The 12505-nt window shown below is 49.5% G+C and overlaps 2 protein-coding genes across 5 annotated transcripts in view; both read left to right on the forward strand.

The window, feature by feature from the left end:
• The window catches only part of FERMT2 (fermitin family member 2), a 52793-nt gene extending 40297 nt beyond the window's left edge, over positions 1-12496 (forward strand). For 2 of the 4 annotated variants that reach the window (XM_027662566.1, XM_027662564.1), the window contains 8 exons: positions 1259-1308; positions 3979-4103; positions 5729-5835; positions 6195-6416; positions 8773-8793; positions 9286-9410; positions 9716-9857; positions 12030-12496. In XM_027662566.1, coding sequence (XP_027518367.1) covers positions 1259-1308; positions 3979-4103; positions 5729-5835; positions 6195-6416; positions 8773-8793; positions 9286-9410; positions 9716-9857; positions 12030-12203 — 966 coding nt within the window. In that variant the 3' untranslated portion in view covers positions 12204-12496. The remainder of the gene's footprint in view (positions 1-1258; positions 1309-3978; positions 4104-5728; positions 5836-6194; positions 6417-8772; positions 8794-9285; positions 9411-9715; positions 9858-12029) is intronic. The other 2 variants (XM_027662562.1, XM_027662565.1) reach the window with 1 other exon arrangement.
• Positions 8513-12505, forward strand: part of GNPNAT1 (glucosamine-phosphate N-acetyltransferase 1) — a 22405-nt gene continuing 18412 nt past the window's right edge. Inside the window, exon 1 of the mRNA XM_027662569.1 lies at positions 8513-8542. The gene's annotated coding sequence lies outside the window, so the exon portion shown is untranslated. The remainder of the gene's footprint in view (positions 8543-12505) is intronic.

Genomic DNA, 12505 nt, shown 5'->3' on the forward strand with positions numbered 1-12505 from the left:
GCACTGGATTTTAGCCTATGTCTCTATTTCAGAGGATTTGGGGGGGTGTTTCAAATATGCTGTTTTAACGCTCGTTTTCCACCTTTAAAAATGTAAGGGTTTAAAATTAAAGTGCATTAAAAGGACTCAGTCCTGTCAGCCTTGGCCCAGCACAGCTTTTCCAGGCTTTCTGCACGTTTATACCGTCTCTAAATTTCATTTTAAGTTCTTTCCAACCCTAAAATCCCTGAAATTTTCCGGTTTTACACTTCATATAATTTTTTTTTTAAGTGTTTATGAAGGGTCTTTTTGAAGTTACATCCATGCTTAGATGCTGTATTGGCATTAACAACAGCAGAGCTTTGCAATATAAAGCAGTGGCTGCGACAGAAACGACGACAAATTTTTATCACCGAGACATATTTTCTAATTTCTTCTCAAAACCAGATTTGGAACACACCACTAAGGAACAAACCCTGCCAGATAAGAGCACAGAGGACAGTGATTCATCCAAAAAAACCCCCATCCCTTTCCGTAGGGCTTGCAACCAGGAGCCATTTCCAGATGCATTCGAGTAATTGAATACGGATAATGGGCAATTACTGGATTGTTTGTTTAGATTCTGCCTTTTTTTTTTCTCCCTGTGGTATCTATAAACAGTTCACTGCAGACTGAAAGTAAACTGTCCTGCTACTGGAAGCTGCTGGAGCAATCCTTCCTTTTTCTATCCCTCGAAAACCCTTGAGTTTCAGCTCCCGGGAGTTGCAAGTTCCCCCCTGTACATTTTCCTCGTGCAAAAAGGGAATTTAAACTCAATATTTAAAGATCCAATGGGGGAGGGGAAAGTCTTTCTAGACGCAGAGATCCCTTCTCCAGTCGGTTTTCTGTGGAGGTGCATCTTTTCCTTTTGTTTGGAGCACGGGAAAGTAACTGAAGGAGGAGAAAAATCCCTGTGTGAACACGAGCCGCTGTGACCGCCCGTGACCTCGCGGGTGGGAATTGGCTCCAGCAACAGCAGGAATTCCTCAAAGGAAAATAAAACCTTGTCCTCTGCTTTCCAAACAGCCCTGCTGGGCTGTGCCATAGATTTTTTTTTCCCTGCTTGATTCTCCCGGGAAGCGGCTCTGAGGCTTTCTCAGGAGCCGTTTCGTGACCCCTGAGCCGCGATGTTGCCCCCTCCCCCCGGTTTCCTCCCCTGCACCACATCCCTTCCCTCCCGGATCCACCGTCCAGGATCCACTGGGGCAGGCGGGTGAACGGGATAATCTTTGATTTTCAGGGTGACATCACTTCCATCCCGGAGCTCGCCGACTACATTAAAGTCTTCAAGTAAGTGCTGATGGGAAGAGCTGCTCATGAAACTGGTAATGGCAATGAATAATTAATGGTCCTACCTCTTAACATCCTTTCTTTTTTTTTTTTTTTTCATCTCCTGGCCATAGGATATTCAAAATATTCAATACTTGAAGTTGAATAGTTCTTAAATAAAAAATTCAGGATGTTTTCCTACTGGGAGAGTTTGCTGCAGCCCATAGCCAGCAACGTGTGCTGGGTTATTTCTTTAACACATTTGCTGCCCAGGAGATAATAAGCCATCCTGAAAGATAATAAACCATCCTAAAATTAGGGGTGAGACCTAAAAACCCTCCTCAAACACTTCTCCTCGTTTGCTGGGTGAATTCTAAGCCAGTCTCTCCAGCTTCTCCGTGCCAGAAGGAGCAGGTTTAAGTTGACTCTGCTCCTCTTCCAGCTCGCTCAGGATTTGGGGATTTTTTTTTTTTAGTTTGCTTTGACTCGGATCGTGGAACGTGGAAACCGGGAACAGCAGCGTCTGGGCTTGGAGTAACATTTTTGGCAGCCACGACTGTCTTTTGCAATTTATTGCCGGCTGAGGCGAGGGATACAGTGAAAGTTCTGGAAACTGGGAATAGTGATGAGATTTCACAGCAGAACTGCAGGATAGAGGGGGGGAAAAAAGGCTGCAGGAAGCAAAATATCTCTGGAACAAGCCTTTATTTTATTAATTGTTTGGTTCTGGAGCCAGAACCTGGCACTCACAGCTCTGAAAAACTCCTTCTCCCTCTCCAAAGGCAAATTAATGAGGTCTCTGCGTCTGTCTGGGCTTGTGGTCTGGCTTAATCAGGGCAAAGTTTCAGGGCTGCAGCCCCTCAGTGGGTGTTTCTTCCCTCCCTTGAACAAACAAATAAACAAAAAACTTGTTCTTCCCTTTGATCTGCTGATTTGCCAATAAAATTAGGCAGGACTCAGGGAGCTAATTGCCTGCAAATTGGAGCACCAGGAGATGGAGCAGCCAGAAGCTGCCGGTTCCTCGCCCAGTGAAAGCCTAAAACCCCCTGGGGTTAGGACTTAAAGCTGTCAAATTGAACAGAGAATTCCATTTGCTCCTAAAAATGGGGGTCAGGAGGTATTTTAGTGCCAGAAATCCGGTGTAAATGGCACGATGTTCAGAGGTGGCCCAGCTTTGGATGTGCCTCTTGTCACACTTCACTTGGAGAGGAGCTGCAATACATGTCCCTAATATTCCATAGATTTAGCTCCTGTAAATATGTCCCTATGTGTGCCTGGTGTTGCTGCAGAGAGTTGGGATGTTTCTCTCTCCCCTGCCAGCCAAAATCATAGAATCCCAGAATGTTTTGGGTTGGAAGGGACCTTAAAGCCTGTCTCATTGCAACCCCCTGCCATGGGCAGGGACACTTTCCACTATCCCAGGTTACTCCACGCCCCATCCAACCTGGCCTGGAACACTTCAAGGGCAGCCACAGCTTCTCTGGGCAACCTGTACCAGGGTCTCACCACCCTCCCAGCCAAAAATTCCTTCCCAGTATCTCCATATATTATATCCAGCATCAAAATGCCCTTCCTGCAATTTAAAGGAGCCCCCCCAAAAAAATCCAAAGACAGTAAAGATGCATTAAGGCATCTTTAACAAAGGATGTAAAAACCTGCACGTGTGGGATGGCTTGGCTGGAGGCTGGTGACTTCTTCCATAGTGGGAAGCAGCTTTCAAAGGAAACTGGTTGTATAGTTTTCCCAGGGCAGGGCTGTGTGTGTGCCAGGGCTTTTGGAGGAGGAGGAAATCCAGCAAGGGCAGGAGGAAGCAGCAGATGCCCCAGCTCAGGTGTCCATCACAGGACAGGGAGCAGGGAGGTTCAGGCAGACATTGTTTCTGCCCCACGCCCCTGATTTCCTTCTGACCTGAGCAGCCTCCAGCTCGCTTTTGCTTGGAAATGGAAGTGCAGATCCCTGAGGACAAGCAATTGGGGCCATCACATATTTGATCCCTGCAGATGAGAGATCAGCAGCTGTTTCCGGGATGGAAACATAAGAAATGCGTGAGAGGCTGGAGATCCAGCCTTAGAATAAGGTTTATAAATTAGGGAAGGTTAAAAAATTCGGATACTTGGAGCTCTGCAAAGGCCCTGGGCTCGTGGTGGGATGAGCTCAGGGTCCCACCCTGCCAAGTGGTCGCTTTGCTTTGCTGCAGGTTTACAGGGCCATCAGTTCTCCTGCAGAATCAAGCAAAATCCATGCTTTCCATAGAAAAGAAGTGAACCTTTTGGAGGGTGGAGTGTTTAAATTCAAAACCAGTGCACTCGTGCGTGCGTGTGGCTGACGAGTCCTTGGAAGTGCCGCTTCCCTTTGGAGCTCCAGCAAAGTGGTTCCAGTTTCGTGTGGTGGGTGGAGAGGCAGGTTTTGCAGCGGTTCAGGGACATGTCTGTTTTTGTAACAGAGTTCTCCAGCTCCCCCCACCTTGCCCCAAATTACCTCCATGGGATTGAAGAGCCCGAACTTGCCATTGGAGCTCAACTCGGCAGTGAAAGGATGGCTGAGCCCCCGGGCAGGGACTATCCCAGGGGTGGGGGAATAACCCAGGCTGCTGACAGCAGGTTTCCAGGGGTGAAATAATGAGTTTCCTGGTGCAGCAGCTTGTTTTTAGGAGCTTAAACCAAGTGTGATGTCCCTCCATGTGTCTGGCAGGCCCAAGAAGCTGACGTTGAAAGGCTACAAACCCTATTGGTGCACCTTCAAAGATACCTCGATCTCCTGCTATAAAAGCAAAGAGGAATCCAACGGGACTCCTGCTCACCAGATGAACCTGAGAGGTAAGAGAAGTGTGAGATGAGGGAAGAGAAGCTGCTTTTTATTCCAGTAATAGGCTGCTCCTCCTGCATCTTGCTTTCCCACTGCTTTATCACCTCGGCGTGGCATCCCAGGGTTATGTAAACGTGTTTAAAGGAATGAGGTGACTGGGTTTGATGGTGTGGCACAGACTTGGGCTTCTAGACAGTGTGATCCCACAGGGAAGCCCTAACAGCTCCCCAGTAGCATGAGGAGACAACTTCCACAATCATGGAATGGTTTGGGTTGGAAGGGACCCTCAAGACCATCTCCTTCCAACCCCCTGCCATGGGCAGGGACACCTTCCACTTGCCCTTCTTTTTGTCATACTTAGTTCAGTCACAATTCCCGCGGCAAAAAAAAAGAGTTTAAGCTGGGAAGAACAGACCATTCTCCTCCTCTGCTGCCTTAGATTATTTTCCCTCCTCTGCCCGGTGCTGGTTGGGAGCAGCCTCACTGCGAGCCTTGGGTTTTTAAATTCCTGCAGTTGCTGGCTCTCCTTGTGTCAAGTTAAACATTCCTGCTCCGGCAGCCACGGAGCTGCAGAGAGAGCTCATTTGTTTTCCCCGTGGAGGCAGGAGCAGATGGGATGCCAAGCGACCTCGGGCTGCTGTCGGAGCGAAGCCCGGCCCGCAGGACCTTTTTGGGAGCTTTTGACAGATCTGCTGTGACGGCACTTTTAAAAAATCTCGGAGGCGGCGTTGAAGTGGCGCCTGGGAGGACTTGGCTGCTTCAGTTCATCACGCTCCGTGTTTATCCAACCACTTGGAGTTCTCTCCAGACTCCGGGAGCGGGATGCTCGCACCTCACCGCTCACTGTAGCAGCCAAAATCATGGAATCACAGACTGGTTTGGCTTGGAAGGGACCTTTAAGACCATCTCGTTCCACTCCCCTGCCATGGGCAGGGACACCTTCCACTAGCCCAGGTTGCTCCAAGACCCGTCCAGCCCGGCCTGGAACACTTCAGGGATGGGGCATCCCATCCTTGCATAAATAACATAGAGGGGTTTCAGGGTGGGATTCAACACCCATCCAGTCACCTTTTTGTAAATATCAGGAAAAGGTTCTTCCCCCAGAGGGTGACTGGGTACTGAATAGTCTCCCCAGGGCAGTGGGCACGGCCCCAAGGCTGCCAGAGCTCCAGGAGGGTTTGGACAACACTCCCAGGGACAGGGTGGGATTGTTGGGGTGTCCTGGGCAGGGTCTGGAGTTGAACTCAGTGGTCCTTGTGAGTCCCTTGCAACTCAGCATATTCTAGGAAAATTTTGGTGTATTTGCCAGCTGTGGGATCCACTCACAAGGCCAGGCAGGATCCACAAGGTTAATTCTGTGGGCATACGTTAGCTTTGGCTTTGTTTCTTTCAAATCAGGTCTTGCTTTTTCCCCCTCAATTTTCCTGTCACTTGGAAAAAGAGACAGCTGACAATGGGTTTTGTCCCTGCTGTGTGGAGTGTTCATCCCCTGGAAGATGTGGTACAAACATTTGGCAGCACTGAGACCCTCTATTTGGAGAACTTTGCCTTTTCTTTCCCTTTTTTGCTTTTTCCCCCCTCTTTTTCAAGCATAGTTCCTCACCTCCCCTGTTAAACACTGGCTCCCTCATTGCAGGATGTGAAGTTACCCCTGATGTGAACATCTCTGGTCAGAAGTTTAACATCAAACTCCTGATTCCGGTGGCGGAGGGGATGAATGAAATTTGGCTGCGCTGCGACACCGTAAGTATTGCTTGGACTTGGACACCTCTTCACCCTTTCCCCACCATCAGCTCATGCTGAGGTGCTGTTAAGTAAAAAACAGGTAGAAAATGCCCTCGCCTGTGTCTGACCTCAGCATTCCAAACACATTCCAACTCCCTCACCTGTGAGCGCGGAGCAGAAAATCATTCCCTGCTCTTCCTTGGCTTTGTCCCGTGGTTTTAGCCTACGCATTGGCTGGATTTCTGGCTGTCCTGGTGCATGTCTGAGTCTTCTGGGGGGCTGGAAGGGGAATGGAGGCTCCCTGGAGTTTCATCTGGGGCGTCTGGTGGTCGCCCCACAGCTCTGACAGGCACGGGTCTCTGTTTTTGGGGGGCCAGGAGACGCAGTACGCCAGCTGGATGGCCGCCTGCCGCCTGGCCTCCAAGGGCAAGACCATGGCCGACAGCTCCTACGGCATGGAAGTGCAGAACATCCTGTCCTTCCTGAAAATGCAGCATTTGAACCCGGACCCGCAGCTGATCCCCGAGCAGATCAACACCGACATCAACCCCGAGTGCCTGGTCTCCCCTCGCTACCTGAAGAAGTACAAGAACAAGCAGGTAGGTGCTGGCCCAGCGCGGCGTTGGCGTTGGCTTTGGTGTTGGTGTGGTCTGGGCTGACCGGGCACGTGTTTTGGCGGTAGCTGGTGTCTAACACGACGTGTTTTTTGGATGTCTTCACTTTCGTGGGGTGCACGTGGTTACTAAAACGAGACGCGACTGACCGAAGGGTGTGGTTTGGATGCAGCACCTGGGGATGGCACCCACCACCTGAACCGTGCCGGGTGTTGTGTGATGTGCACGTGCACAGCCCGGGCAGCGGGGAGCCTTTAATTGTAAATACGTTTAAAATTGGGTTACATTTATATTAAATGAATTTTGGGAGTGGTTCAGCCCCTGCTGATGAGTTCTGGTGGAGCGATGGGGTCAGCTGCCCCATCTCTCCCCACAGCTGGACTCAATCCCCGGTGCTGGGATTAAAACCCCATTCCCCGCACAGAATCCATGGAGAAATCCCCAGGATCAGCGGAGTTGCAGTTGCTTGCAGTGCTTTATCCACACTTGGCTGAAATGCAGTTTGCATATTTTCTCTCTTTGCTTTTCCACTGCTTCCAAATGCCAGTCCTTGAAACATTGCTTCATTTTTGAGTTGCTGTGACTCGAGCTTGAACTCCTCGCTCCATCCTGTCCCTGCAGGACAGGGCTGAACTGTTCCACGCTGGAAATCAATGCCTGACTCTCTGAAAGACATTATATGTCAGAACAGCAGCAAAAAATAAGTAAAGCGTTGCTCTGTGGCCTTCTGGTGACTTAAATCCTTCAGCCTCTGGCTGGATGCGATTTCTCCGAGCCCAGAAGAAGGCTACAAGTCAGAGAAGCAGGAAAAATGTAACTTTTTATTGGCACAGCACGGTGATTTCCTGGCAGTGGAGTTATATTTTATATAGCCCTTATTATTCTTCTGAATAAGCCTTTATATCCACTTGGATGGAGGAGAGGCTGCATAAATATACTGTTTTAACATATATGTGATACTTTCTGGGTTTCCGGTAAAACGGAGGCACCTGGAAAAATATTAGCTTGAAAAACTTGCTTACTGTGCAGGTATCCTGGTTATAAAAATAAAATCCATGGGATCGTGGGGATGGGCACGAGCCCTCGTCCTGATCCCAGCTGGAACAGCGGCCAGGATGGCGATGCTGGTCCCTCATAGACATCAGCTAAACAGCGGATTTAGGATTTTCCTCGTGGCCAGAGGCAAAGCTTGGAGCAGCAGAGGATGTTTGCTGGGAGGAATGAGGGATGGAGGCTGTGGGAATGCAAGGAATTTGACCGCAAGGGTCCCTCCATGGCCCCAGCACAGGGGAAGAGGAGGAGGAGGAGGAGGAGGAGAAGGAAAAGGAGGAGGTCGTGCAGCCCACAAACAGTGCTGGAATGGGAACTGGCAGTGGGCCTTGCTGGAGGGTTTACTAGAAACTCTTGGTCCTCTCCAGCCCCAAACTCACTTTGTGACGTTTGTCTCCATGTGCCCGTGCGGCAGCGTAGGATTGGCAGGCTGGGTTAGGAAGCACCAAATCCTAAATGCAAATAAACAAAAACCAACCCAAAATAAGCATTTCCACAGCTCTCAGGTGCCTTTTTGGGGTTTGGTGTCAGAGCCAGCAAGGGCAGACACATCCCTGGGAAGCCCAGCTGATGTTATCCTACATCTGCTTGTTCCCTTGGGCAGCATCCCCATCATTTCTCTGCATATCCCAAATAAAAGGAGCTTTTGAGCTCATAGTGAGCTCTTGAGCTTCCTCTGTCAGTGAGCAGCCTGGAGTTTGTTCAGAGATGTGGGGAGGAATGTGAGGACATGAATTCTCTTCCAAGCCAGCAGCTTCACCCTCGCCATAGAATCACAGAATCCCTTGAGTTGACCCACAAGAATCACCCAGTCCCACTCCTGGCCCTGCACAGGACACTCCAACAATCCCACCCTGTCCCTGAGAGCGTTGTCCAAACCCTCCTTGAGCTCTGGCAGCCTTGGGGCCATGACCACTGCCCTGGGAATCCTGTTCAGTGCCCCACCATCCTCTGGGGGAAGAACCTTTCCCTGAGATCCAACAAAAACCATCTCAGGACCAAAACCAATTCCAGGACCCAGCTGGGATCACACCAGTGCTCCGGCAGGGCCGGCGCGAGCGGCGGATCTCTGCTCGCTTGTCCCTGCTCACATTCACTTTGGCTGCTTTTCCACCTAAGGAATTGTGCATGTGTTTTGGTTTGGTTTGTTTTTTTTTTTTGGCTTGAACTTTGGTTTGCAGTTAATTTACACTTTTTCTTTGCTTTGTTGCCATATTTCTGATTGCTTTTTTTTCTTTCTGCCTCCTTTTCCTTTTTTTTTTTGTTTTCCATTTCGCCTTGCCATCTACAGCCAGGCTATGTAAGAGACTTGGTAAGTGACAGTAACAATAAAATTAAGATACGGTTAAAATAAAACTTAATCTAGAACCCCTCTGGTTCAGAGAGCAGCGATGAAAACACTAACAAAACCTACACCCTCCCTGAGAAACCTGGGCCCTGCTTGGTTTTTTATAGTGATCCCCAGTGATTTATGCTGCGAAACTGGAAACCCTACACCACAAATTTGCCTTGTTGTTGTTCGCTCACATCCTGCGCCTTAAAATTCCCTGAGAGCCCGAGCGGCTCTTTTGCCTCCAGACAGCCCAGATCTATATTTGCTTTGATATGTCTGGAGATGGGAAGCTCCACGTTTATCCCCCGTGGTCGCAGGCTCTGAGCAGTCGGGGTCGAAATAAGACCTTGGGGTAGAGATCGCTGATTATCCGCGTTCGGATCCGCGGCGGCTCCCGAGCCGTTCCCGTTCGCGTGAGGTGCCGCCGAGGTGCCCCCCCTTCCCTAAATCCGGTGTGTTGGCCGCCCGCAGATCACGGCACGCATCCTGGAAGCCCACCAGAACGTGGCCCAGATGAGCCTCATCGAGGCCAAGATGCGGTTTATCCAAGCCTGGCAGTCGCTGCCGGAGTTCGGCATCACGCACTTCAACGCAAGGTCGGTGGGGCCGCTGGGCTGGGCAGGAGGAATTTTCCTTAATAAATGTATGGGGTGTGTTAAAAATCACCGAATCATCTTGGAGTGGGTTGGGTTGGAAGGGACCTTGCAGATCATCTCGTTCTGACCCCGTGCCATGGGGCAGGGACACCCTTGTGCTCATCCTTAGCTGGGGAAGTTGCACTGGAACTGAAATTTAAAGCATTAATGGCATCGACTTGTATAAATGATTTTATAAGTTAACTCAGCTGCTGAATTTGCGTGTATCACAGGCTCAGTTTTATAAATCCCTCACCCTGTCACAGGTTCCAGGGTGGGAAGAAGGATGAGCTGATTGGCATCGCCTACAACCGGCTGATCCGGATGGACGCCAGCACGGGAGACGCCGTCAAGACCTGGCGCTTCAGCAACATGAAGCAGTGGAACGTGAACTGGGAGATTAAAATGGTGAGATGGCGTTTTACAACCTGTCCTCTTCCCTGGCTCCTGTCCCTGAGACAGGCACCACTCCTAGGGTCGTGGAATCCCTGAATAGTTTGGGTTGGAAGGGATCTGGAAAGGATCTCAAAAGGGTTTGAGATCTTGTCGTTCCACCTGCCGTGGGCAGGGACACCTTCCACTAGCCCAGGTTGCTCCAAGTCCCATCCAACCTGTCCCTCAACACTTCCAAGGATCCAGGGGCAGCCACAGCTTCTCTGGGCAACCAGAGGAGTCAGGAATTTCTTCCCAATATCCCATCTCACCCTGCCCTCTGGCAGTGGGAAGCCATTCCCCCTTGTCCTGTCACTTCATGCTCACGTCCAAAGTCCCTCTCCAGCTCTCTTGGAGCTCTTTTAGGTACTGGAAGGGGTTCTCAGGTCTCCCTGGAGCCTTCTCTTCTCCATGACCTCCCTGGACTTGCTCCAGCAGCTCCATGTCTTTCTTGTTTAGGGTCTCCAGAGCTGGACACAGTGCTCCTGGGGTGGATGTTACTATATTGATGTAATACAGTTTTTCCTCCCTCCTCTTCCACCCTCCTTGGAGATCAAGCAGAGCTTGTCCCAACTGCTGGTGGAGTAGAGTGTGACCCTTAAAATAAAGAAAAAAAAATGAAGCTTTCTCTACTGCAGCCAGGAATAATTTTCTCTGGTCTCTGAACACCCATTCCAAGGCAGTTAAGTAAAATTGAACTCAGCATTGATGCTCAGGCTTCATCCTAACCAGTAACATAAATATACAGGGCCTTATCCATACCCAAGTTCCTTTTATTTGCTGTACAGCTCAGGCTTTCATTTAAGTAAGTAGTGAAAAGAAACAGTAGACACTTCCCCAGGCTCTGAGATGGGCTTTTCCCTCACTGTTACGTTTGGATGAACAAATTTTTGGTCTCCTTTTTGGCAGCACACCTAATTAAAATTGCCAGGGATACATGAGGGCTGTTGTCCTGCGGTTTGTGGCTCATTAAGAGTTGTTGGAAAAATTATTCAGCTTCCCTCTGCCTCAGAGTTATTGTTTTGACCCAGTTGCAAGCCCCAATATCCCAATTATTCAGCTCGGATACTCTGCTGGGAATCCCCCTCCCTCCCACAGAGCTGTCAGTGATGGGGGGACAAAAAGAGAAGGAGCATCAATAAATGGTTGGTCTGTTCAGTGCCTCCAAAACGAGTTCCCCCAACCCCCATAAAGTATTTCTCAGGCAAAAATTCAACTTAGAAAACCAGGGAAAACTGGAAAGAAAGCCCAGACTTCAATGGGTCTGTGCCTGGTCTCTGTTTCTCTGGAAGTAAAGAAAATCTGGCCACGTGCCCACCACAGAGAGGTGGAAACATGCTGGGGGATTGTTTCTGAGTCATGGGGGAATAAAAGGTGTAATGGTAATTTAAATAAATAAATGAAGAGGTAAATAAATAGAAAATTAATAAAAATAATAAAAAAGGCAATAAAAGGTATTTCTGTATCTAAATATTTGACTAATAGTCATCATAGAGTTAGTTTTAGGATGTGTAAAGGTGGAAGGAACCCATAATGATCGTTGAGGCCAAATCATCCTTTATAGAATCACAGAATTATGGAATGGTTTGGGTTGGAAGGAGCTTCCAACCCAAGATCATCCAGTTCCAGCCCCTCCATGGGCAGGGACACCTTCCACTAGCCCAGGTTGCTCCAAGCCCTGTCCAACCTGGTCTTGGACACTTCCAGGGATCCAGGGGCAGCCACAGCTTCTCTGGGCAACCTGTGCCAGGGCCTCACCACCCTCACAGGGAAGAATTCCTTCCCGATATCCCATCTAACCCTGCCCTCTGGCAATGGGAAGCCATTTCCCCCTTGTCCTTACACTCTAAGCCCTTGTCCCCAGTCCTTCTCCTTTAGGCCCTGGAAGGGGCTCTCAGCTCTCCCTGGAGCCTTCCCTTCTCCAGGTGAGCCCCCCCAGCTCTCCCAGCCTGGCTCCAGAGCAGAGGGGCTCCAGCCCTCGGAGCTTCTCCGTGGCCTCCTCTGGACCCACTCCAGCGTTGACATCACTGGATTTTACTTAGGCATTGGGAAAAAAGCATCTGAGTAGACAGAAAAATCAGGGAGAAAGGAAGCAGCAGTTCCCTTGGGAAGCCCGGGGGGGGCTGACGCTGTGCTCTCCCGCTCCAGGTGACGGTGGAGTTCGCGGACGAGGTCCGGGTGTCCTTCATCTGCACGGAGGTGGATTGCAAAGTGGTGCACGAGTTCATCGGCGGGTACATCTTCTTGTCCACGCGGGCCAAGGACCAGAACGAGAGCTTAGATGAAGAGATGTTCTACAAACTGACCAGTGGCTGGGTGTGAGCCCCGCCCGCCCCGCACCCGGAGGAAAAAACCCCCATGGCCATATTAATTAATATTTAACTTTCCAAAGCTGTTCTTCTTTGAGATAATGCTGCTTAATAAAGTAAGCTTGAAATGTATCTTTTTTTTTTTTTTTTTTTTTTATTTGGGATTTTTTTTTTTTTTTTTTTTTTTGCATTACCAGACCAGTTAATCTGTGTGCACTAATGAGCACTTCTGTTAATTCGCTATAACAAGACCATGTCTGGGTCATGGATCCAGATTTCGGTGGGCAGATCAGGATAAGGTTTAACTGACTTAAA

This window comes from Corapipo altera, unplaced genomic scaffold (genome assembly GCF_003945725.1).
Source record: "Corapipo altera isolate COAL_440 unplaced genomic scaffold, ASM394572v1 169, whole genome shotgun sequence".
NCBI classification, from domain to species: Eukaryota; Metazoa; Chordata; class Aves; order Passeriformes; family Pipridae; genus Corapipo; species Corapipo altera.